Raw genomic sequence first — 26393 nt, 5'->3', positions numbered from 1 at the left:
AAACGGAAGCCACTCCTCAGTAAAAGGCACTATAGCCCGCTTGGAGTTTGCCAAAAGGCACCTAAAGAACTCACAACAAGATTCTCTGATCTGATGAAACCAAGATTGAACTCTTTGGCCTGAATGCCAAGCGTCACGTCTGGAGGAAACCTGGCACCATCCCTACGGTGAAGCATGGTGATGGAAGCATCATGCTGTGGGGATGTTTTTCAGACCAGGGACTGGGAGACTAGTCAGGATTGAGGGAAAGATGAACGGAGCAAAGTACAGAGAGATCCTTGATGAAAACCTACTCCAGAGCGCTCAGGACCTTAGACTGGGGCGAAGGTTCACCTTCCAAAAGGACAATGACCCTAAGCACACAGCCAAGACAACATAGGAGTGGCTTCGGGACAATTCTCTGAATGTCATTGAGTGGCCCAGCCAGAGCCCAGACTGGAACCCGATAAAACATCTCTGGAGAGTCCGGCAAATAGAGAGTTTGAGAGGATCTGCAGAGAAGAATGGGAGAAAATCCCCAAATACAAGTGTACCAAGCTTGTAGCGTCATACCCACGAAGACTTGAGGTTATAATTGCTGCCAAAGGTGCTTCAACAAAGTACTGAATAAAGGGTCTGAGTACTTATGTAAATGTGAAATTTCAGTTTTTAATTTGCTAAATAAAAAACTGTTTTTGTTTTGTCATTATGGGGTATTGTGTGTAGATTAATAAGGGGGGAAAAACTATTTCATCCATTTTAGAATAAGGCTGTAAGATCATAAAATGTAGAAAAAGTTAAGGGGTCTGAATACTTTCCAAATGCATTGTATACCTGCCTAGATGTCGTAATCTTCACCTTTAATTGAGGATGATCAGTTTGATGGAATATATTACTGTACTATACAGTTATAGGATGTAAACGTCCATATGTATGATTGATGACATAAACTAATGGTCTGAGTCATATACACTGATTATACAAAACATTAGCAACACCTGCTCTTTCCATGACATAGACTGACCAGGTGAATCCAGGTGAAAGCTATGATCTCTTATTGATGTAACCTAATAAATCCAGAGACATGGGGAAGAAACATGTTAGAGAACGATTTTTAAGCCTTGAGACAATTGAGACATGGATTATGTATGTGTCCCTTTCAGAGGGTGAGTGGGCAAGACAAAATGTTTAAGTGCCTTTGAACGGGGTATGGTAGGTGCCAGGCAGACCGGTTTGTGTCAAGAACTGCAACGCTGCTGTGTTTTTCCTGTTCAACAGTTTTCCGTGTGTATCAAGAATGGTCCACCACCCAAAGGACATCCGGCCAACTTGACACAACTGTGGGAAGCATTGGAGTCAACATGGGCCAATATCCCTGTGGAACGCTTTTAACACCTTGTAGAGTCCATGCCCTGAAGAATTGAGGCTGTTCTGAGAGCAAAAGTGGGTGCAACTCAATATTAGGAGGTTGTTTCTAATGTTTTGTACACTCAAAGTATACTGTATACCAGGTTTCCCCAACTGGTGACCCACGGGTGGTTTTATGTGGACACATGTTTTAGGAGCATAAATAAAATATTTTAATTGTTGGACATAGACTGTAAAAACTCCAGGAAATCAGCTCCAAGTTATATTAATTTTGTAAATCTGTTCCCAAGTATTCCAAAACATAATAGAGAGATGTGATCGTATACAAATGTAAGCAAGGTTTGAAATTATTATGTTTTAGTCAAATATTATATCTGTTTTGGCTTCTTGTGGTTAATTTGAAATCTAGAAATTATTTGTAATTATGTTCCCGCCCCCCAAACTGAGCAATCGGAGGAGAAGGGCCTTGGTCAAGAAAATATCTGCCCATGGCTGAATCTAGTTGATGATCCCTGCTGTATACTGTATGTCTGCCTAGATGTAGTATTCTGCATCTTTAATTTCGGGTGTGCTGGTTGAGGATGCACCATGCATAGTAGATTGTGCAAGGGCCCTTGGTAAATCTTGTAGTAGCTACTAACAAGGATTTACCAAGACACACACACCTATCCATTTATTTTCAAAGCACATCACTGAATACAGGCCTGTCTGTGTCAACATCAGTCCCCCGATGACTTGAGGATATGCACGATACTTTTACTTTACATGAGAATCTAAATACAACGTCTATGGTGCTATTATGGGCGAATAATACTGGACGATCTGACATTCTGTTCGGTCTCTGCTTCTGTAAATGGAAGCGCTCTGGTCACAGCACTCATAGGAGCAGGATGTGAGAGAGAGAGAAAAGGGGAAACACAATCTATTGAAGTCTGGGTGTCACTTCTCATATTGAGTCTAATAACTATGTTATGTGAGTAGTGACACAATAGCAATCTATCCTAGCTATGTTTTCTGATAGGCTTATACTATCGTTGACATTTCTGAAAATGTCCAGTTTATCTACAACATCAGTACAGTTGCATGTAGGCTCATGGGCAGATTGGCTGTTGTGGCCTTATCAAATACTGCAGCCTGGTGGTCACAGTGAAATTGCAAAGAGATAGTCACTAGGTATGGGGTGATGGGTAGATTGGTGAACAGTGTGGAAAATGAGCAATAAGCAATAGCCAAAGCTTATAGTCTTCAGCTACCATCTCGGGGGGAAGAAATGGTTTCACCTATATGCATTGTAGCGACCATCAGTGCTGTCCCCCAAATCCACTACAGTATCATAATCTTGTGTGTTACCACTCTGTTCAACGACACCCTAGCAGCCAAGCAGTGGACTCAACGTATTACACACCGTCTGTCAGAGCATTCACATCAGCTACTGAAGCCAAAGCAGATCTTTTGTCCAGCTCTGAAAAGCTTGGGGTGTGCAAGAACTAAATGTTCTATATGAGAGGCATAAAAAAAAAAGAGTCCGTATAATTAGGCCTACAGCTTCTGCAATTTCATACAGAGCATTCAGAAAGTATTCAGACCCCTTCACTTTTTCCACATTTTGTTACGTCAGAGCCTTATTCTAAAATGGATTAAATTGTTTTTCCCCCCCTTATCAATCTACACACAATAACCCTTAATGGCAACACAAAAACAGGTTTTTAATGTTTGCAAAAGTATATTAAAAAAAACTGACCTCCTGAGTGGCACAGAGGTCTAAGGTACTGCATCACAGCGCTTGAGGCATCACTATAGATCCGGGTTCCATCCCAGGCTGACTCGCAGCCGGCTGTGACCTTGAGACCCATGAGGCGGCGCACAATTGGCCCAGTGTTGTCCGAGTTAGGGGAGGGTTTGGCCGGCTGGGATGTCCTTGTCCCATCGCGGTCTAGCGACTCCTATGCCGGGCGCATGCACGCTGACACGGTCACCAGTTGTACAGTGTTTCCTTTCCCTAGTCCGTACAGGATTTACTGCATGGGACAAGACTAACTACCAATTGGATATCACAAAATTGAGATTAAAAAATAAAAAATAAAAAAACATTTCACATTTACTTAAGTATTCAAACCTTTTACTCTGTACTTTGTTCAAGCACCTTTGACAGCGATTACAGCCTCGAGCCTTCTTGGGTATGACGCTACAAGCTTAGCACACCTGTATTTGGGGAGTTTTTCTCATGCTGTCAGAATAGCTTCGGAGCATCACTGCACAGCAAATTTTCAGCTTTCTCCAGAGATGTTAGATCAAGTTGAAGTCTGGGCTCTTGCTGGGCCACTCAAGGACATTCAGAGACTTGTCCCGAAGCCACTCCTGCATTGTCTTGGCTGTATGCTTAGGGTTGTTGTCCTGTTGGAAGGTGAACCTTCACCTCAGTCTGAGGTCCTGAGTGCTCTGGAGTGGGTTTTTATTAAGGATCTCTCTGAGCTCCATTCAGTCCCTTAATGCTGAAAAACATCCCCACCACATGATGCTACCACCACCATGCTTCACTGTAGGGATGGTGCCAGGTTTCTTCCAGACGTGACACTTGGCATTTAGGCCAAAGAGTTCAATCTTGGTTTCATCAGACCAGAGAATCTTGCTTGTCATGGTCTGAGATTCCTTAAGTTGCCTATTGTCAAACTTCAAGCGGGCTGTCATGTGCCTTTTACTGAGGAGTGGCTTCTGTCTGCCCCCTCTGCCCTAAAGGCCTGATTGGTGGAGTGCTGCAGAGATGTTTGTCCTTCTGGAAGGTTCTACAATCTCCATAGAGGAACTCTGGAGCTCTGTCAGAGTGGCCATCGTGTTCTTGGTCACCTCCCTGACCAAGGCTATTCTCCCCCGATTGCTCAGTTTGGCCGACTCTAGGATGAGTCTTGGTGGTTCCAAACTTCTTCCATTTAAGAATGGAGGCCACTGTTCTTGGGAACCAGACTTCTTTCCCTCGATTGCTCAGTTTGGCCGGGCGGCCAGCTCTAGGAAGTCTTGGTGGTTCCAAACTACTTCCATTTAAGAATGATGGGAAGCCACGGTGTTCTTAGGGACCTTCAATACTGCAGAAATGTTTTGGTACCCTTCAGATCTGTGCCGACACAATCCTGTCTGAGCTCTACGGACAATTCCTTCAACCACATGGCTTGCTTTTTGCGCTAACATGCACTGTCAACTGTGGGACCTTACATAGACAGCTGTGTGCCTTTCCAAATCATGACATGAATCAATTGAATTTACGACAATTGCACTCCAATCAAGTTGTAGAAACAATGATCAACAGAAACACGATGCACCTGAGCTCATTGTCGAGTGTCATAGCAAAGGTCTGAATAGTTACGTAAATAACTTGTTTTTTATAAATACATTTGCAAACATTTCTAAAAACCTGTTTTTGCTTTATCATTATTGGGTATTGTGTGTAGATTGATGAGGAAAATGTTTTTCATTTAATACATTTTAGAATAAGGCTGGAGCAAAACAAAATGTGTAAAAGGGGAAGGGGTGTGAATACTTTCAAAATGCACTGTGTGATGTGTATGGTGCAGCGTAGGCTAAGAATGTATTACGAGTCCATTCAATAAAAGATAAATGATACCCAAAACAATGGTTATTAATTTATCTATTAATGTATTTATTTCTATACAACAAATGAACTCAAATACAGACAAATCAAACAATTGACCAATCCTGGAGAGTCATTCTTATAAACATTAAAACACTTTGTATACTGTATGTTTTCAAGAGAGAAATGAGTTTCAGCCACCTCCATTCATAGAATATTGCTTTCCTGTTAAAAGGCATCTCAGGTTCCAACCATCACACTATAGCATAGCATCCTTATGACTAATAGAGTGGGCTCGTTCCTCTGCTCAGCCGTTGCTTATGCATGCCAAATCTTACAATGCCCAGAAAGGTATTTTACCCATCAGCTAACCACATTATGTTATAGCAATCTGATGCCTGACCACAGTCGATGAGGATGCACGCAACCATTGTTGATGCATCCAACTTCTGAGCAGGGGAACACGACCATTGACATTGCCCTGTGTAAACTGTCAAAGGCAAACAAATTATAGAAGAGAAAACATAGCACTGCAAAAGAGACTTACAGTATGAGGCCCCAGCAATGCTTTTTCAAGGTAATTAGGAAATATTAACAACGAATTTTTATGCCAACAGAGCTCCTTTTTGACTACAAGACTTTAGGCTGCAAGGTGGTTCAATCAGAAATTAGAGCCAGCTGGCGGCTGAAAGGCGCTAAACATGTCTGGGCAGAAACACCAACAGAATAAAGGGTAAAAACTCCAACACCTAAATAGAAGTTGCATAAAGGCTGACATTCCTTTATACATGTTTTGTCTGAGACACTTCTCCCTATGGGACCTCTTCTTTCCCACAGGTTTCCTTTGGAGGCAAATGACTTTCAACTGTCAGGTTGTGAATGAAGACAACTGGTATAGATGAAACAGAACATAATAAAGAATACATAAAGATTTCCTGTATAACATGTTCCTCTGTCCCTAACACCACCACCTGATTCACCTTAATAACAGGTCAGATGAAAGTATACAAACCCCTACTCATCCTCCCACAACACTTCCCATTCATAAGTAAACAGTGTTAAAATGCAAAAAATATAATCAAAGAATGATCTCCAGCAGCTTTAGAATTAGAACACAGGGGAGGAGTGAAGACACTAGAATGCCTGCCGCTGTGACCTCACAGAATACGGAGGAACTAAACAGGCAAACCTGAAGTGCTCCTTTTCCGTCTCCTCCATAACGCCCGGCTCACACCCTTCCCTCATCGGAGATGAAGGGCAGGAGCCCAAGCACATATTACCCCTGAGCTGACAACCCTCATATCGATCCCCTCCTACAGTCTTCTTGTCTCTCCATCCTCCCCAGATCGTTTTCCAGGCCAAGTCCTCGGGAGACAGGCCTAACGCTTGGACTTGGAGTCTTCAGCTTCTTTTTCTAGGAAATTGTCAGATAAAGACAGTCAGGCACTGAATTCAAAAGGAGCAACCACAGTCTGTCTGAATAAACAGTGACTGTATGACTTTCTGACTAACCATTTAAGCCCTGTGTTCCTGTCAGACAGTATAGCACAAAAGACAAGCACAGTATGAGAGATTCCTTATCCCTCACCTTTTTTGAGGCCGTCCCTCTTCTTTTGTGCGTCCTCTCTCTGCTTCTTGATGATGGCCAGCCTGGCGAGGTCGGCCCGTGCCTGGTCTGTCTTCCCCTCTAGGTGAAGCTTCATGTAGCGTTCCTTAGCTTTCTGCTTCTCTATCTCCTCCCTGAGACAGAAAGCAAGATGGTCAAACCGGGTCCTGCTTTCAAGACTTTAGAATGATAACATATCCTTGCCTACACCTACTCCCAAGACTTACTTGCCTACACCTACTCACCAACAAGTCAAAATGGGATCTTCCTAAATCCATTGACTTCAATCGTTTCATTTTAGACATTGGCATTAGGCCTGAGACTTGAAGGAAAAGAGAGATCCTCACCTCTCTCGGCGTGACAGCTCTTTGGGTGCGTTGACATCAAGCTCGGTCACCTTCTTACTTTTCTGGGATATACGGTTGGGATTCTCAATCTCAATCAATCCTTCCACTCCACTCTTCTTCTTATTCTGCAGTAACAGAACATCAAGCCATTGAACAGAGAGCCAACACTGCAGCTCTGACTGAGGTAGTGCTGACAAGTAAATGGTAGGTGACACTTTGAAAGTGAGTAGGTGCATCTTGACAAGCCTTTCAGTAAAACCACAACACTTCTAATTCCTTAGCGGACAGACTAGACATTAAAAGGAGATCCCGCACTCACAACGTCCTCCTCTTCACTGCTGCTGTCGTCAGATCCTGATGACTTCTCCTCCTCCTTCTCTACTCCACCATTCGCCTCCTATCACACATTCACCAGTTAGATCATGTTCAAGACATCATGTCTGTTTGAAATGCATTTCACACCTCTGAATATATAGATATATGTTACTAGCTAAATTAACTGGTGCAGGAGTTCGAGCAGCCAGGCTATAGACTGCAAGGTAAACACATTTTTAACCATCCTTGACAATACCTCCAATCGAGGGCAGGTGGAACGCCAAAAAACAGAATAGAGAAAAATATTAAATCCACTTTTTGCAGAGTAAAGAGCTCCCTCGTAATTTAGTGTAAGGACATCGCTATCTTCCCAACATCATTGCTGGAACTAGAAGAGGTCTTTCTTCCCCTCTAGGTGAAGCGTCATGTAGCGTTCCTTAGCTTTCTAAGTGACGCAGCCACACGTGGAAGAACATGAGAGCACTTTACACAGCGTCACCCAAAAAAAGACCTACACATATTCAAAAGGCATTTATCACACAGTATATTCTAAAAGGTATTTCTCAATCTGGATTTAAAATATTTCGGTATATTTATTCGTTGGAGTTACACCTGCAATTTGAAATGGGAGTTTAAGTCCACTGGTGGGTTCCAAATCAAGAATTTATGAAATATCAGCAAGTAAATGCAGGTTGAACATATATTTCCCACACATTGCACTTGCAAAGCTGGAACCTTGTATGTGGTCTATAATATCTGTTTAGAACTATGTTAACCACAAGGGGCAAAAACTAGATATCCCCTCAGAGCCACGGGTCCTTTACTCACCAGCTCTCTCTGTGCTTTCATCTGTCTATCAATCTCTTCAGGGTTGCTGAACTGCTTTCCCCGGCCCTTGTGACCTTTTTTACCTAAAAAAACAAACGACAAATGAGAGCAAGGCATGTTGTAGGAGATCAGAGAACCAGAGATGAGTCAGACATGACGTTCACTCTGCAGGATGGTTACAGATGTCAGAAAGTGATTGAGCTTCTTCGCTGCCTTACTATATTGTGGCATAATGTTAACTCAGTTACATATCATTACTACTGGGGATGAAATTAACTTGGTACAAATGGTGTTCACCAGACCAAGTTTAGCGATCAACTACTGTAGAGACAGTAGCCTAGCTTGCAAGCTAACTAGCTAGCTAATTAGTTAGCTAACAGCTGCAACTAGTTAGCTTGCTAGTTAACTAACGTTACGTCAGTTCTCACGAAACGTTGATACTCAAGTAGAAGATACATTTGACCAGATCCAGCAATTAGTTAGCTAGCAAGCTATATTTCTTGAGTTGATATTACGTTGGCTGGCTAACTTAGCTAACAGTTACAATTGGAACGTTAGCGAAAATAAAGGCGCTGGATACTCACCGCCTCTTGGCATATTTGGTATAGGAACTTGAACGACTAAGACCGCAAATAAATAAGTTCACTGTTTCCAGTTAAACATAGAGTTTATTTTCTAAAGAAAAGGCCTTCGCGACACAGTCCTCTTCCAGCTAGACTATCTTTTACCCGCTTCCTGAGAGCAACAAGAGTGGAAGGCGTTAAAAGTACAATGACGCAATATTCAGCCAATCGCTACACAGGGATTTTGACAGACTTGTCAACAGACCATTCACACCAGGAAAACACATGCACAACGTACGAAAAGTAAAAATAGCCAATGATAAACACATGTCTATAGGTGCGTTGCTTTAACTAAGCACCGCCATAATAACTTTTGTGGAGGTTATTTTTTCACTAGCAAATGTTGCGTTTATATTTTTGTTCAGTACAGTTCACAGACAAGGCATGTGTATTTGTTATTGAAATGATTCAGATCTCCAGACAAAATACATGTCCAAGATGGTCACATTTTCTATTTTGATCCTCCCATTCAAAATTGCAGTTTTTTGTTGACATTGGACAGCTTTGTTTTTCGTATAGGATTCAACCTCAGAGGCCCCTAAAGCATCTCTTTGATCGTCTTCAGACCTGAGCTATAGAGCATGGCCAGTATGATGGAGGATATCCAGGCTGTGTCGCCGTTACCCACGACAAAATCCCTCATCAGCTCTTTGAAGTAGACACTGATGGCTTTGGGGAAGGTGTAGGAGAACCCAGTAACAACGAAACAGCTGAGCAGCATCATGCTGCCCCCAGCCATCATCAGGGGATGAAGCCTCCATCCTCTTGGTTGTACTGACTCCCATTGTCCATCAAGAGGGTGTTCCTCGCTAGGAGGCAGGAGTGGGGTATGTTACACAATCCATGTCTCAAATGTGGAATGTATATTGTGGAAGGAGGTACTGTGGCTCACACTGAGTAATAATTGGTAAATTCATAACCAAACAGTGAAAATGTCACTTTGTTTTTGTTTTCCCCCACACACTGGTGCAATGCTTACTCAATGAACGACTGACTAAACCTTTGGATTATGATTGTATTTACTGCATTTGTTTACAGTGACTTGGCCTGTTTGAGAAAGCTAATCAGATTGAATTTGTCTGATATGGTGTCTGAGATTGCTGTTAATAACAGCCTGTTACTATAGAATTGTCTCTTGCCACTCTTGCCACACAAGTACTTGATGGATAGGCTTGTTTGTTTAGGTCTTGAATTAAATATCTGCATAGTAGCTGGTGTCTGATCTTAACACATTCACCACAATCTCAAGCATCCCCGCCAATAAAAGTACATTTTGAGTTAATGGAGTCTACAGTTATCCCTCTTTAAGAAAAAGTATAAAAACCTTCTCTTGCATGGGTCCTCAGATCCTCAAAAGGTTCTATAGCTGCATCCCCACCTGGTATGGCAACTGCTCGGCCTCCCACTAGAGGGTAGTGTGTACGGCCCAGTACATCACTGGGGCCCAAGCTTCCTTCCATCCAGGACCTCTATACCAGGTGGTGTCAGAGGAAGGCCCTCGAAATTGTCAAAGACTCCACCCACCCTAGTCATAGACTGTTCTCTCTGCTACCGCACAGCAAGCGGTACCGGAGCACCAAGTCTAGAAGCCTCTGGAACCTAAACAGCTTCTACCCCCAAGCCATAAGCCTCCTGAACATCTAATCAAATGGCTCCCCAGACTATTTGCATTGCCCCCCGTACCCTCTTTTACACTACTGCTCTCTGTTATTATCTATGCATAGTCACTTTAATAACTCTACCTACATGTACAAATGACCTCAATTACCTCGACTAACCTGTGCCCCCACACATTGGCTTTGTATCGGTACCCCCTGTAATATAGCCTCGCTATTGTTATTTTACTGCTGCGCTCAAATTAATTGTTTTATTTTGGGGGGTATTTTTCTTAAAACTGCATTTTTGGTTAAGGGCTTGTAAGTAAGCATTTCGCTCTAAGGTCTAACCCTGTTGTATTCAGCACATGTGACAAATAACATTGGATTTGACATTGTTAAACACATGGCAAAAACATTACAGGAATGGTACAGTAAATAATTTTAGCTGAATAATAGGATGCAGTATGTATAATGAAGTAAACTGCTGGAGGAATCTGCTGAGATCACTGAAACCAGCTTGTTTTTCAGCTACAGAATTAAATAGCCTACCTCTAATGACATTCCTCACATTCAACATCTGGTGTAACAACATTCTAGCAGTTACATTGTAATAACAATCTCACCTGACCTGTGACAGAAAACCACAGGGATCCAAGAGATGGTAGAAATATCCAGTGATACAGTTTTGAAGATGGAGACCTGTTGAATTTGTAACCTCCACAATCCAGAGCATCCTTCTGCCTCCCCCCTCACATTCTTGCCAGTTTTATCATCAGACGTTGGTCTAAGCTTGCATTAGTATGGGCACTTGCATACTAATACAGACATGTATGCAAACAAAACATAACTTTATGAAATGTAGTTAAAACCTTTTAATAGAGTAGAAAGGATATGAAAACAAATATTCTAATACACACAGCTGCCAAACCCATACACACACACACACAGAGGACGTTGAATATAAATCATAGTATTCTAAAATAGTTCAGCACTGATACGATAATGCTTACAAAAATTAATGAATCAAAGAAATTCATTTTTATAAAAGGATAGGGCACATTTAAACTCTCATACCTTCAATGATTTAAAATCCATATAACAGTCTAATTTTACAGCAGTTGGTCACTAACACTGCCATCCATCACCATCCCTTATCTATCCCCTTAATTAATTCCCAGTGTCACTGGGAAACCCGTCTTCAGTTTTCTATTCATCACTTCTTCCTTCGGCTGTGATTTTTCACCTCCTCCAGTTCCTTCTCCATCAGGTGAGACTCTGCAGTGGTTTCTGACAACTTAAGGGAAAGGAAATCGGTTACTTAACCTCTAATATTGTAAGCCGTTGTTTATATTTTTAACTAAGTTAACACAGAGTTGTTTTCAGATGGTCATACCATGGATCCTTTAGCTATTGGATTTAGAATTTTAGGACCCTTTAAGGTAATTTGTTTTATTTTTATAATTTGATAAAATATTGAATTTGGACTTTACTACTATAGCCCAAAGAAACACATTGAATAACACATTCATAAAATGGCAAAAAAGACAAACACCGCTGTAGCTCTGCCACTTTTCACCCCAGCTGTGGAAGGGCGACATTGGCGGACGCGGTGGATTGAGACTCAGCCAATGCAAACTGACAGATTTTGATGGGGATTTTTGTATTATGTTCATTAGATTGACGCACGGGTACATCAATAGAGTCTTAAGGATTTTAAAAGGGGGTGTAGCACTTATTTCTCACTGCCAAAAACACATATAATTTTAATTTAGAGAACGCCAAGAAAAACATTACCAAATTAAACTCTTTAATCAATTATTATAATGTAGCGGGCAAATTGGCGTCTACTCGTCCCTCTGCAGGGCACATTTCATCCCTGAAAACTTCCACCGCTATAAACAATGGAAGGAGTGCTGAAGCAAGAAGTTGCTTCTCAAAGTGGATGCTGTCCCTACATCAATGTGGCTTCTAAAGCATCTCAAACAGCCAGCACCACCAGCAGCGCCCAAGCATTATCATGGGCTTCAGTGAGCATGTAAATCAACCTGGTAAGTGAAAGAGTTAGCTTGCTACCTCTATGCTAATGTTTGCTTGCTATATTGCATTTAGCTCACAGCTTTCATCTAAATAACAATGATTCAGATTGTTTAATAGTCACATGTACAGGGTTGCAGGTAGCCTAGCGGTTAAGAACGTTGAGCCAGTAACTGAAAGGTCATTGGTTTGAATCCCAAAGACGACTAGGTGAACAATCTGTCGACGTGCCTTTGAGCAATGCACTTAACCATCATTGCTCCTGTAAGTCGCTCTGGACAAGTGTGTCTGCTAAATGACTAAAATGTAAATGTGATTGCAGGGTACAGTGAAAATCTTAGGCTTCGAGCTCCTGCGATGTTTCATTGGAGCTCGAGGCGCCCTCTGTAGACATGTCTGCCAGCTGTTGGTCGCTAACTGCTGATGCTGTCATACTATAGATTGCCTTGTACTATGGGAAAGAGTAGTGTTGGTGATTGTGGAGGCTGCACGTTGCGATAATTTTGCCATTTTGTGGCTATAGGGGAGTTTTCTATAAAGCTTGCCGATTGTGGGTTCATCCGAATTGACATTTTGGAGATGCCCCAGAGCCATGCCTTCTCTGGAGGAGTGGATTGTGCTCATTGGGAAAGTTTTTTAAATTTACATTTTAGGATTAATGTTGTCACGGTTACTTCTTGTTGAAGAGGCAGCTGCTAATATTAGTTTGCTATAGCTAGCTATCCTCTTCCTCCATTTCTGAATGAATTTGTGGCCATTTGTTTTCCCCTAGCAAAATAAGTGAGCTAGATTTTGTTAGTATCCTGCAATATGTCGATAACACAGCTAAGTTTGACACTGGTATGGGCTAGTAAATATCCTAAACCTAGTCAGCTAGATGTGAAGCTAAAACCAGGGAGAGCGAGGAGAGAATTCATTTTCTGTTTCATCTGCTGTTGGCTTGCTAACCATCACTCAATATTGTCAATATGAGGTATTGTGTGTAGACTAATGAGGGAAAACATGATTTAATCCATTTTAGAGTAAGGCTGTAATGTAACAAAATGTGGAAAAAGTCAAGGGGTCTAAATACTTCATGAATTTAGACCCCTTAATATTAGTTCATATACAGCACCAACTACATAAATATCTGTTATGGTTCATTATCTGCTACCTGGACATTAAAGGCTCCTATGAAGATCTCCAATGGCCTATACTCGGAGTTGCTATTCACGATTTGGCCACCGTGGAGGAAAACATGGGGGAGTTCTCATTAGAGGCATCATTTGGGTATTGCATACCCTAGCTCAATACCAAAAATGTAAAGTAGGCAACAACAAAAAAATAAGCAAAAGAAAGAAACAGCCCTTTTTCAGGACCCTGTCTTTGAAAGATATTTCGTAAAAATCCAATAACTCCTACAGGGAGGAGGTGAGGGCACTCGGAGTGTGGTGTCAGGAAAACAACCTCTCACTCAACGTCAACAAAAGGAGATGATCGTGGACTTCAGGAAGGGAGCACCCCCTTATCCACATCGAAGGGACAGCAGTCGAGAAGGTGGAAAGTTAAAGTTCCTAGGCGTACACATTAGAGACAAACTGAAAATGGTCCACCCACACAGTCAGGAGGCTGAACAAATTTGGCTTGTCACCCAAAACACTGACAAACTTTTACAGATGCGCAATCGAGAGCATCCTGTCGGGCTGTATCACAGCCTGGTACGGCGAATGCACCGCCCTCAACCGCAAGGCTCTCCAGAGGGTGGTGCGGTCTGCATGCATCACCTGGGGCAAACTACCTGCCCTCCATGACACCTACAGCACCCGATGTCACAAGAAGGCCAAAAGGATCATCAAGGACATCAACCACCCAAGCCACTGCATGTTCACACCACTACCATCCAGAAGGCGAGGTCAGTACAGGTGCATCAAAGCTGGGACCGAGAGATTGAAAAACAGCTTCTATCTCAAGGCCATCAGACTGCTAAACAGCCATCACTAACTCAGAGAGGCTGCTGCCTACATTGAGACCCAATCACTGGCCACTTTAATAAACGGATCACTAGTTACTTTATACAATGCACTCTAAATAATGCCACTTTAATAATGTTTACATAACTTACATTACTCATATCACATGTATATACTGCATTTATACCATCTATTGCACCTTGCCTATGCCGCTCGGCCATCGCTCATCCATATACTTATATGTACATATTCTCATTCACCCTTTTAGATTTGTGTGTATTAATTAGGTGGTTGTTGGGGAATTGGTAGATTACTTGTTCGATATTACTGTACTGTCGGAACTAGAAGCAAAAGCATTGCGCTACACTCGCATTAACATCTGCTAACTAAAGTGTATGTGACAAATAACATTTGATTTGAAAGCAGCTGCCTGTGCGCCTTTTGTCTCACTTTTAGAAAGCAGAAACCGTGCCAGTTTGCATTGCTATAATAAATGTTCATTGTCATGCAGTTACAGAATGATAGGCCTAATTGTGATAATGAAAATCATTAATGATTTCTTAGTTGGGCTAACTTTTTTGGCTGTTGACCTACTTCATCCTCATCCTCTGCCTACATCCCTAATCCCTACCCACCGCTCACTCCATCAATCTTGGTCGTCCATCTTTCTAAATTAAAATGTGATATTCTTACAGATCAATCCGGCTGGCAAGATCATTAAACATTGCTAGGTTATTTAGCTGTAGTGTGGATTTATGGCAGTTTTAAAATATATGTAAATCAGCACCCAGATATTGTGTTTCCTACGCAGTAGTTGCACTATCAGACTAGCTGGCAGGTGGAAAAATCTGAGCGAGCCGCCCCCTCGTTGGATACTGTTACAATGAATATTGTCTGAGCTGCCTTGTTGATACAACGCTTCAATATTCACTAAATGTTTCTCTTCCCTGGTGAATAATGCAGACCGGAAGCCACAAGGGTGGCTTCATATACAGTAGTTTATAGCAGGGGGTCAGTAACCTTTTTCACGTGGAGTCCTAATTTACAATTGTTCCTACCATTTCTAAAGATTTGCGAGCCAGGTATGATTTAAATATAAGTCTACGCATTGTAAGCTACTTAACTGTGCCCCCATCGATGTCTAACTGCCCACAAACTAAATAAGGATATAGCTGGTTACTCGTCAGAGGCGCCGTCCATTCATACCAGGCCAAAGGGGGCTCCACTATGCCTACTTGTACTGAGGCGCTGAATCTTTGCCAAGATATGCCACACCTGTCAGGTAGATGGACTGTCAAAGAAGCCAATTAAACAATGTGATCATTACACAGATGCACCTTGTGCTTGGAACAATAAAAGGCCACTCTAAAATGTGCAGTTGTGTCACACAGCACAATGCCACAGATGTCTTAAGTTTCAATATCACATGCACAAGTACAGTGAAATGCCTTCCTTGCAAACTCAAAACCCAACAATGCAATAATCAATAACAATGTATTACTAGAAAAAAGAAAAAAAGAAATGAAACACACAACAAGTAAGCAAGCATACTAAATACAGGGTCAGTTCCAGTACCATATTTACAATGTGCAGGGATGCTGGTGTGATGGAGGTAGATATGTATAGGGGTAAGATGACTAGGCATCAGGATATAAGATAAACAGAGTAGCAGCAGCTTGCATGCGAGTGGGTGACTCTACACACTCGCACACCAATGATCACACCTGTCAGGTGGATGGATTATCTTGACAAACACAAATATAAACAAATTTGTGCACCAAATTTGAGAGAAATAAGCTTTTTGTGTGTATGGACCATTTCTGGGATCTTTTATTTCAGCACATGAAACATGGGACCAGGGCATAAAATGTCATTTTTGGTCCACCAGCCACTGTGGCAAGTAGATTAAAAAACAAATCTATCAGCCACTCAGGTTTTTTTACCAGCCCAAATATTTTTGTTCTGCTAAAATTACACCAACACAAAAAAAACAGATGAGCATGCTTTGTAATGTTTCTAAAACAAATGTATTACTAGTAAGAAGTAGTGTGGTATTTTGTTTAATTTCATGTTTTGTGAGTCTATCACAGATGAGACAAAAATGTTCACCAGTCCCTTTAAGGGTTACCGTGCTAACTTGACTTCATTTTTGTGCCGGTGAGATTGAATCTACCTAGTAGAAGCATGGTCTTCTCTTCCCAACAGTTTAAACTCTAACATGGAAAAACAACCTAGCTTGTGAACAGAACAATGTAAATAGCCAAAAAAGTCTCACTTCAGTAGACTTTAATTATATATATATAGATATATATACCTACATAATTAGCCCAGAACGTTTTTTTGCGTTATTAAATACAGCTGGAAAGAACTTTTGGATATCAGAGAGGCGGTAACTCACCAGCATTCCGACCAGAAATACGACTTTCCCAAATTGGATTCTTTGTTCATACCCCCCAATTGAACTTATCCCTTTAACTGCTCCAAGACGTTGCCGGCGGAGAAAAGGTATTCGGACTGGACTTCTAGTCCGACTCAAGAGGCATGCACACCATCCACCGTTTCCGATTATATTACTCAAAGTAGACAACAAAGTAGACGGGCTCAGGGTGACGGGCTCAGGGCTCAGGGTGATTTGATTTGACCACCCTCCAATCGTGGCTGGTGAAATAGACATCTTACCTGCCAATGCCAAAATGTTAGGCCCTGCATTGGACCAACACTTTACATGTTGCATTTAGATTTTTGTTCAGTGTACTTAAAAAACACTTCAACCAGTAAAATGGCTCTTTGGCTAGCTTTGCTACAGCCTATTTCTAACATAGAATGTTGCATCCAAATAGGTATTTCGCAACAATCACAAACAAATATAATCTTAGCGACTGTTCAAGCATTAATAAAAACAACAATGTAAGCCAACTATGTTTAAGTAATAACTAAGTGGCCTCCTGGGTGGCGCCAGATTCTTGGTTCGAGCCCAGGCTCTGTCGGCCGCGACCGGGAGGCGACGCACAATTGGCCCAGCGTCGTCCAGGTTAGGGAGCGTTTGGCCGGGAGGGATATCCTTGTCTTATCGTGCACTAGCAACTCCTGTGGCGGGCCGGGTGCAGTGCACGCTGACCAGGTCGCCAGGTGTACGGTGTTTCCTCTGACACATTTGTGCGGCTGGCTTCCGGGTTGGATGTGCATTGTGTCAAGAAGCAGTGCGGATAGGTTGGGTTGTGTTTCGGAGGACGCATGGCTCTCGACCTTCGCCTCTCCTCAGTCCGTACGGGAGTTGCAGCGATGAGACAAGACTGTAACTACTACCAATTAGGTTTAAAAAAAGTAATAACTAAGTAAATCTGGGCATTGGTGTATGGGCGCAGACAGTAAAGGGCAGTTGTTAACCCCCAACGTGTCTGTTGTACTTGTTTATGACGTGAATAGTGACTGAGGATAAAAAAGGAGTCCCTTATTCAACCTGCAACTGTATGGCTGATGATAACTCACCATGTCCAACAGGAGGTCAATCTTCAGCCTCAGTAGGTTGTTCTCCTCTTCAAGCTGTAAGTTCCTCTTTTTTAGTCTCTGCACCTCCTTCCCTGATGCATTCCCTCCAGACTCTGGGGGCAAGAAACAAAACACATGAAGAAAAACAAAAAGGATCAGTGGGGATCAGATAGATCAGACTTCTTACAGTAGCAGTGCAGTTAGTGCAGTTTTCTACTGCATTTAAGTGAAGATCAGTTACCTGCAATCCATTGTCCCTCTTCAAATTTCAAGCTCTGCCCCCCGATGTTCATGACAGGGGCTCCATATTCAAGACCCAACTCTATTTCCCTCGTAGACCGATCCAACTAGACCCAACAAATGACCCAACAACGGGGTGATTACACAGACTAACTTCAGATAACCAACAACAGATGCACATAGAGCTCCACAGTGGAGGTGTCATAATACTTATACAATCTATCGATCAAACAGGGAAATGGATCCAATCGTTTTGGCACCTTTCATTTTTCCCCATAGGAGATTTTAGAAACACTTAAAATAAGGGCTGTTTCTCATGTAGGCTTACCCTGGCATGAGGTGTTGATAACCTTGTCAATCTTTCTTGGACAAAGTTACTTTTATATTCAAGTCCATTTACTCTCAGATTTGAGGGGGTAAATACAGCCGAATATATTGTTAAGTCACTTATTTCACTTAAGTCCTTATTCTAAATGTTTCTAAAAAAATGTCCTACGGGAAAACTGAATGGTGGAAAAACGATTGGAACCATTTGCGTATTTGATCGCTAGGTTAAGGGTATTATGACACATACTGTGGTGTAATACTCTATAGCAGGGTTTCCTAAACTCAGACACTCCCCCCATAGTTGATTCAAATAACCAATTTATCATCCAGCTTTGATTATTTGAATCAGCTGTATAAAGCTATGGCAAAAAACTAAACGTGCACCCAGGGGTGGCCCCAGCCCAGGACCAAGTGTGGGAAACCCTGCTCTGGTACACAAGAGTGTGTTTGCGGATTACAGGGGAATTCGATCAACTCACCGTGTGCAGATTGGAGAGAGAAACAGACTTGCGAGGAGGGGTTTTCTTTGGACTGAAGGTGTTTCCAAAAAACGGCATCTTCTTAATCAGCGGCGTTATAGATAGCTCTGAAGTGAGACAAACAGAGTTTGTGGAAGTTTAATGTTGGATTCATAACTTTTTACTTTGCAGCTTTAGAAATAATCAAGTAGCGTTAACTAGCTACGCAGCGCGATAGCTAGGACTAATAGCATTGTCAGCTAGCCAAGGCTACCAACAGCTAACGTTACACCACTATCTTTGCTGTTTTGATGAAGTAGCTAGCTTAATCTGCTACTGTACAGCGCTAATATTTACCTTATTCCTTATCATTGGTTAGCAGAGGCTTCCCTTCTCTTTTTCGCCCAGCTAGGTTATTTTTACCTGCTTTTTACACACATGCAGGTTACTGCGCAAGATCCATTTTGCCCCAACCGGGTAATAATGGAAGAATCTACAAACGGCAGCACAGCATTTGAGTTGGATGATATCAAATAATGTTACAATGTTATGATTGTTTACTTTAACTACATACAATTCGATTCTATATAATATGACAAAGTCTCGGTTTGATCCTTGTAATAATGTAAAAACTTGATCAATACCCCTGCTGTTGAGTTTAAGTGGAATAGTCTGTCAATGTGAATGTATCACCATGGTGATAGCGTCACTTTGTGGTTGTTTACAGAAAGCTTCGATCTAACTATTATCCTCGATAAATAGTTCGCTGTGTATCATTCATTACTCGATTTAACAGATTTATCATCCGATACAAAAAGTCGTTCCCATCACTGTCACTACACTTTCCGTGGTTATCACGAATATTAATTTGATAATGGCCTAACCCCGCCCATTTCACAACTAGCCCCAGTGGCCTAATGGATAAGGCACTGGCCTCCTAAGCCAGGGATTGTGGGTTCGAGTCCCATCTGGGGTGAATAATTTTTGTCCATTGAATTGTTCAAAGCCGTGTCAACAACTAAATACAATGTTTATTATCAACATAGCAAATAGCTTAAAAACGTACATTGATATATATATACACACATTATGAATCTTATCAAATTTACAAGGATTATAGTTGGAAATGTGCAGCCAAAGTCATCCTACAAAGGATCAATCTCATGTAGCCTCATTGCTGACCATGCCGCTCGTGGCAAAATAAATGTACACAAGTTATTCAATCATTGCACCCACACTGCTCGCGCGCGCCAAGGAGCGTCTGCTTTGCAAGCGATAAAATAGAAGTCAGTTCTATTTGTGACACTGTACGAGAGGTGCAAATCCTGCCTCTCCCATCTCGCACAGCCGGTTTGGGTACGGTGTAACATGCTGAACAGACCACATGCACGCATGAATCCACGTGTACATGTTGATTTTGTCCACCCACCCCAGACGGGATCAGGACATGCAGGTTGAAATATCAAAACAAACTCTGAACCAACTCAGGTCCTGTATGTATCTAACCGACCCGCTCTGCCCTTTATTCGCAGAACCACACGGGGGGACCTAGTGAATGACCTGCAGAGAGCTGGGACCAAAGTAACAAAGCCTACCATCAGCAAGGGCATTGAAGATGAAACGTGGCTGAGTCTTTCAGCATGACGAAGTGCGAAGTTGCTAGATATTGGTGGAAACTAGAACACGCTGTCGTACCCATTGATCCAGAGCATCCCAAACGTGCTCAATGGGTGACTTCTGGTAACTATTATGACCATGGAACAACTGGGACATATTCAGCTTCCAGGAATTGTGTACAGATCCTTGAAGATAGGGGGCCCTGCATTATCATGCTGAAACATGAGGTGATGGCGGCAGATGAATGGCACGACAATGCCAGACAGGATCTCGTCACGGTGCATTCAAATTGCCATTGATAAAATGCAATTGTGTTCGTTTTCCATAGCTTATGCCTACCCATACGATAACCCCACGCTATCATGGGGCACTCTGTTCACAACGTTGACCTCAGCAAACCGCTCACTCACACAACACCATACACACGGTCTGGGAACAGCTCTGGTGGACATTCCTGCAGTCAGCATGCCAATTGCACGCTCCCTCAAAACTAGAGACATCTGTGGCATTGTGTTGTCTAACAAAACTGCACATTTTAGTGTCCTTTTATTGTCCTCAGCACAAGGTGGACCTATGTAATGATCATACTGTTTAATCAGCATTTTGATATGTCCCACCTGTTAGGTGGATGGATTATTTTGGCAAAGGAGACATTTTCAGTAACAGGGAACAAATTTGTGCACAAAATTTGAGAGAAATAAGCTTTTTGTGCATATGGAGCATTTCTAGGCTCTTTTATTTCAGCACATGAAACATGCAACTGCACCGGAAGGTGCATAAACTGGTAGCCTGGTTTCTCATTTTCAAGTCAAGGAGGTTAAGTGATGTCGTTATCGAAGATTTGCCATCATCCCTGTTCCTTGTCATACAAATTCTCTTTCAGGCCCCACCACCATTAAAACTGAAGTGGCTTAAAAGTGCTATTTTTAGAGCTAAGTAGGGAATGTTATCTCACTCTCAGTGCAGAAACCCGCTACATTAAAAAGGACTAAAATACACTCCGGGTGCTAGGAATTGAATCCCTCTTTTCCTAAGCCTGTGCACAGGCTTACCACAGTCTCTTTGGGACTGAAACCTTCTACATTGTAATGACATGTTTAATTCCAATGTGGTGCTAGGAATGTTACACCCCACATATGTCCTTGCCATTAGCCCACCTTCTCTTCTCCCTACACTATGGTGAAAGGGATGAAAGGCTATACTGAATATCCTATGAGCTTGTATTTAGGTGTGGTGTGGTGAGGTGTGGGGATAGCTCTTGTGATTTGTGTGCTACTGTACATGTTAATGATTACATTATTTCTGTGAAATAACTCTAAATAGTTGGTCTTGAATTGATTGCTGCATAGTATGATAAATGGTAGAGTACGGTACTGACCAGATTTGTGATGTATCGCCTAAGGCCCTGACCACAGATGACTGAGCTATCATGTTCTCTGTGCTGTACTGTAATCGGTCTCTGTTAATAGAGCCACTGCAGCAGGAGACAACATAACGTGTTGCTTAGGAGGAACAGTACAGCCGGTTCTCACTGAGGGGACTGACTGACCATAACCTCTCTGTCTCTGGAACCTAAAATAACCAGAAAGTACACTCTGACTGACACCTGAGATGTGTACATGATCATATATGTGCGAACTCTGCTCATCAGTGCCTAATTCAAAATACCCTCTTGACTTTTTATGGGTATCCACATGCTCCAGTTTAGTGCATGTGTTCCCCACAGTCCCATGCCATTACATGCTGTATTTAAGGAGGTGACTAGTTTCTCCTGTCTTTCAAGGACTTGTAATAACCAGTAGATAATAAACAACAAACCAAGTTACCACAACTAATAACACAATTACATTTTCCCTCCTGCCCTCCCCCACTCCCTCCCTCCTCAGGAACCTATAACAACCAGTGTTTGACCTGAGCAGGGTGTCGTTGGTAGGGAATATAAGGTCCGGGGCTCGGACAGTGTTGGAGTAGATACCAGGGCTGACGTTACACTCTGACCAGACACAGGCCCTGCGACAGAGTAAAAGACAGTCATGTCAGTCCTTTGAATTATACAAAGCTAAACTGGTGGTATCTGATGGGTTTTATGCCATGCTAATTGACCCTCTGGGATTAATAAAATCTTATTGGAATGAACTTCATATGCTTCCCCCAAATTTAATTATATGAATGGCAAACTGATATCTTGCTCAATTTAATTTCTAAGCCTGGGGAGTAGGAGAAATGTATTGTTTGTATAATGTGATTAAATGGCAGCTGTACTTGCCATGATTCTATCTATGCATTTATATTGTAAAATAAAATTATGTTTTGTGTGCATATTACTTCAAGAAATAATAGTGTCCTATAAGCCCATGTCAGCTGGGTACCAATAGTTGTATGACACTGATTCATTGACAGATTTATTCATTTATAAATCTGTCTTTCAGCATCTGATATGTCCCTACGTCACCCTTTCTACATTATTATTGCCTATCCCCTGGTCCCTCCACCAGACTACTAACCATCCTACAACGTGTCCTTCCATGAAGACATCTACAACCTGAGTGGCTATGGGGTGATGTGGAGGAAGCATGGGGAGGACCTCTCCTACGATCTCTGTCCATGAGCCAAGATCTTCCCCAGGGACCAGGCCAGGGTTAAAGACCTCGCCTCCCTCAAGCACATCATGAGATACAACAGTGAGTGCTGCTACAGTATATTCTTTTTTATCAGACTTGGGTTGGTAACGCTAGTCCATTTATACTTAGGCAGATGCACGTAACACCAGGCCTGTAGTGTCTGTAGGCTTTTGCTGCAGCTGTAATCTGTCTGGAAAAAACTAGCCTTTCATTCCGGTCTGCTCAAACTATCCCTATAATTAGAATGAGAATTCAGATAGAGATTCAATTATTCAACCTCACGAGGAAGATAGATCATTTATATGAGTGGATGTACTGTATTGTCATGTCTGCTGTTCTAACTTCTGAACTCAGTGCTTTTGAACTGTGTCTCCAGACTACAGGAAAGACCCGTACTCCAAGGGCCATTCTTGTAAAACCATCTGCTGTCGCAACAACCTGAGTCTGAAAAGGTTGAGGTTCAAATATCACCATGCCCAGTCCAGACATTCATTCATTCATTCACTCATAAATTAAGAATATCAAAGGGAACATGATGGCACAATTTAGAGTCTTTCAGTGCATCACAATACTAGAGTAACATTCAAGTAAAACAAATGGGCACTTTTAATTCTCTCTCTCGCCTTCCCTCTCCTAGGTAAACTGACTTCCACCTGGCCCTCAGTTAACAGCGGAGCCTGCTTCCGTTCACCACTCCTGGGGGCCTGCTTCCGTTCTCCTGGGGCCACTTCAACATCACAGCCCCCCAGGGTCTGCCGCAATGATATACAGTGCATTAGGAAAGTATTCAGGCCCCTTGATTTTTTCCACATTTTGTTTTGTTACAGGCTTTATTTAAAATATATTATTTCCCTCATCAGTCTACAAACAACACCCCATAATGACAAAGCAAAAACAGGTTTTTAGATTTTTTTGCCAAAAATAAAATACAAATAAAATACCTTATTTACGTAAGTATTCAGACCCTTTGCTATGGAGACTCGAAATTGAGTTCAGGTGCATCCTGTTTCCATTGATCATCCTTGAGATGTTTTAACAACTTGATTGGAATCCACCTGTGGTAAATTCAATTGATTGGACATGATTTGGAAAGGCACACACCTGTCTATATAAGGTCCCACAGTTGACAGTGCATGTCAGAGCAAAAACCAAACCATGAGATCGAAGGAATTGTCCAAGAGCAGACAGGACTGTGTCGAGGCACAGATCTGGGGAATAGTCACAAAACATTTCTGCAGTATTGAAGGCCCCCAAGATCACAGTGGCCTCCATCATTCTTAAATGGAAGTAGTTTGGAACCACCAAAACTCTTCCTAGAGCTGGCCGCCTGGCCAAACTGAGCAATCGAGGGAAAGGGCCTTTGTTCAGGGAGGAGACCAAGAACCCAATGGTCACTCGGACAGAGCTCTGGAGTTCCTCTGTGGAAATAGGAGAACCATTCAGAAGGACAACCATCTCTGCACCCAACCAATCAATATGGTAGAGTGGCCAGACGGAAGCCCCTCCTCAGGAAAAGGCCCATGATAGCTCACTTGGAGTTTGCCAAAAGTCACTTAAAACCTCTTCGCGCTAGGGGGCAACTATTTTCACATCCGGATGAAAAGCAGGCCCAAAGTAAACTCCCTGCTACTCAGTCCCAGAAGCTAGGGTATGCATATAATTGATAGATATGGATAGAAAACACTCTAAAGTTTCTAAAAGTTTCTAAAACCTGAGTGGCTATGGGGTGATGTGGAGGAAGCATGGGGAGGACCTCTCCTACGATCTCTGTCCATGAGCCAAGATCTTCCCCAGGGACCAGGCCAGGGTTAAAGACCTCGCCTCCCTCAAGCACATCATGAGATACAACAGTGAGTGCTGCTACAGTATATTCTTTTTTATCAGACTTGGGTTGGTAACGCTAGTCCATTTATACTTAGGCAGATGCACGTAACACCAGGCCTGTAGTGTCTGTAGGCTTTTGCTGCAGCTGTAATCTGTCTGGAAAAAACTAGCCTTTCATTCCGGTCTGCTCAAACTATCCCTATAATTAGAATGAGAATTCAGATAGAGATTCAATTATTCAACCTCACGAGGAAGATAGATCATTTATATGAGTGGATGTACTGTATTGTCATGTCTGCTGTTCTAACTTCTGAACTCAGTGCTTTTGAACTGTGTCTCCAGACTACAGGAAAGACCCGTACTCCAAGGGCCATTCTTGTAAAACCATCTGCTGTCGCAACAACCTGAGTCTGAAAAGGTTGAGGTTCAAATATCACCATGCCCAGTCCAGACATTCATTCATTCATTCACTCATAAATTAAGAATATCAAAGGGAACATGATGGCACAATTTAGAGTCTTTCAGTGCATCACAATACTAGAGTAACATTCAAGTAAAACAAATGGGCACTTTTAATTCTCTCTCTCGCCTTCCCTCTCCTAGGTAAACTGACTTCCACCTGGCCCTCAGTTAACAGCGGAGCCTGCTTCCGTTCACCACTCCTGGGGGCCTGCTTCCGTTCTCCTGGGGCCACTTCAACATCACAGCCCCCCAGGGTCTGCCGCAATGATATACAGTGCATTAGGAAAGTATTCAGGCCCCTTGATTTTTTCCACATTTTGTTTTGTTACAGGCTTTATTTAAAATATATTATTTCCCTCATCAGTCTACAAACAACACCCCATAATGACAAAGCAAAAACAGGTTTTTAGATTTTTTTGCCAAAAATAAAATACAAATAAAATACCTTATTTACGTAAGTATTCAGACCCTTTGCTATGGAGACTCGAAATTGAGTTCAGGTGCATCCTGTTTCCATTGATCATCCTTGAGATGTTTTAACAACTTGATTGGAATCCACCTGTGGTAAATTCAATTGATTGGACATGATTTGGAAAGGCACACACCTGTCTATATAAGGTCCCACAGTTGACAGTGCATGTCAGAGCAAAAACCAAACCATGAGATCGAAGGAATTGTCCAAGAGCAGACAGGACTGTGTCGAGGCACAGATCTGGGGAATAGTCACAAAACATTTCTGCAGTATTGAAGGCCCCCAAGATCACAGTGGCCTCCATCATTCTTAAATGGAAGTAGTTTGGAACCACCAAAACTCTTCCTAGAGCTGGCCGCCTGGCCAAACTGAGCAATCGAGGGAAAGGGCCTTTGTTCAGGGAGGAGACCAAGAACCCAATGGTCACTCGGACAGAGCTCTGGAGTTCCTCTGTGGAAATGGGAGAACCATTCAGAAGGACAACCATCTCTGCACCCAACCAATCAATATGGTAGAGTGGCCAGACGGAAGCCCCTCCTCAGGAAAAGGCCCATGATAGCTCACTTGGAGTTTGCCAAAAGTCACTTAAAACCTCTTCGCGCTAGGGGGCAACTATTTTCACATCCGGATGAAAAGCAGGCCCAAAGTAAACT

The 26393-nt window shown here is 42.3% G+C and overlaps 2 protein-coding genes and 1 non-coding gene across 3 annotated transcripts; 1 reads left to right on the top strand and 2 right to left on the bottom strand.

Moving 5' to 3' along the window:
- Positions 1-4975: 4975 nt before the first annotated feature.
- On the bottom strand, positions 4976-8794 carry LOC109870256 (28 kDa heat- and acid-stable phosphoprotein-like). Its single transcript, XM_020460681.2, has 6 exons — positions 8611-8794; positions 8027-8109; positions 7203-7280; positions 6884-7008; positions 6519-6670; positions 4976-6344 (listed from the first exon to the last, which is right to left on the bottom strand). The coding sequence occupies exons 1-6, from the start codon at positions 8621-8623 to the stop codon at positions 6310-6312; spliced, it is 486 nt and encodes a 161-aa protein (XP_020316270.1). The 5' UTR covers positions 8624-8794; the 3' UTR covers positions 4976-6309.
- A 2310-nt stretch (positions 8795-11104) lies between these two features.
- Positions 11105-19369, bottom strand: cby1 (chibby 1, beta catenin antagonist). Its single transcript, XM_020460682.2, has 5 exons — positions 19102-19369; positions 18766-18872; positions 17961-18066; positions 17720-17832; positions 11105-11541 (listed from the first exon to the last, which is right to left on the bottom strand). Exons 2-5 carry the CDS (start codon positions 18841-18843, stop codon positions 11461-11463), a joined length of 378 nt encoding a protein of 125 aa, XP_020316271.1. The 5' UTR covers positions 18844-18872; positions 19102-19369; the 3' UTR covers positions 11105-11460.
- Positions 19370-19647: 278 nt separating this feature from the next.
- On the top strand, positions 19648-19720 carry trnar-ccu (transfer RNA arginine (anticodon CCU)). The gene has a single exon. It is a non-coding gene; the product is annotated as a tRNA-Arg (tRNA).
- Positions 19721-26393: the final 6673 nt, after the last annotated feature.

Source organism: Oncorhynchus kisutch, linkage group LG25 (assembly GCF_002021735.2).
Source record: "Oncorhynchus kisutch isolate 150728-3 linkage group LG25, Okis_V2, whole genome shotgun sequence".
NCBI classification, from domain to species: Eukaryota; Metazoa; Chordata; class Actinopteri; order Salmoniformes; family Salmonidae; genus Oncorhynchus; species Oncorhynchus kisutch.
This window is presented reverse-complemented; position numbering and strand designations above follow the sequence as displayed.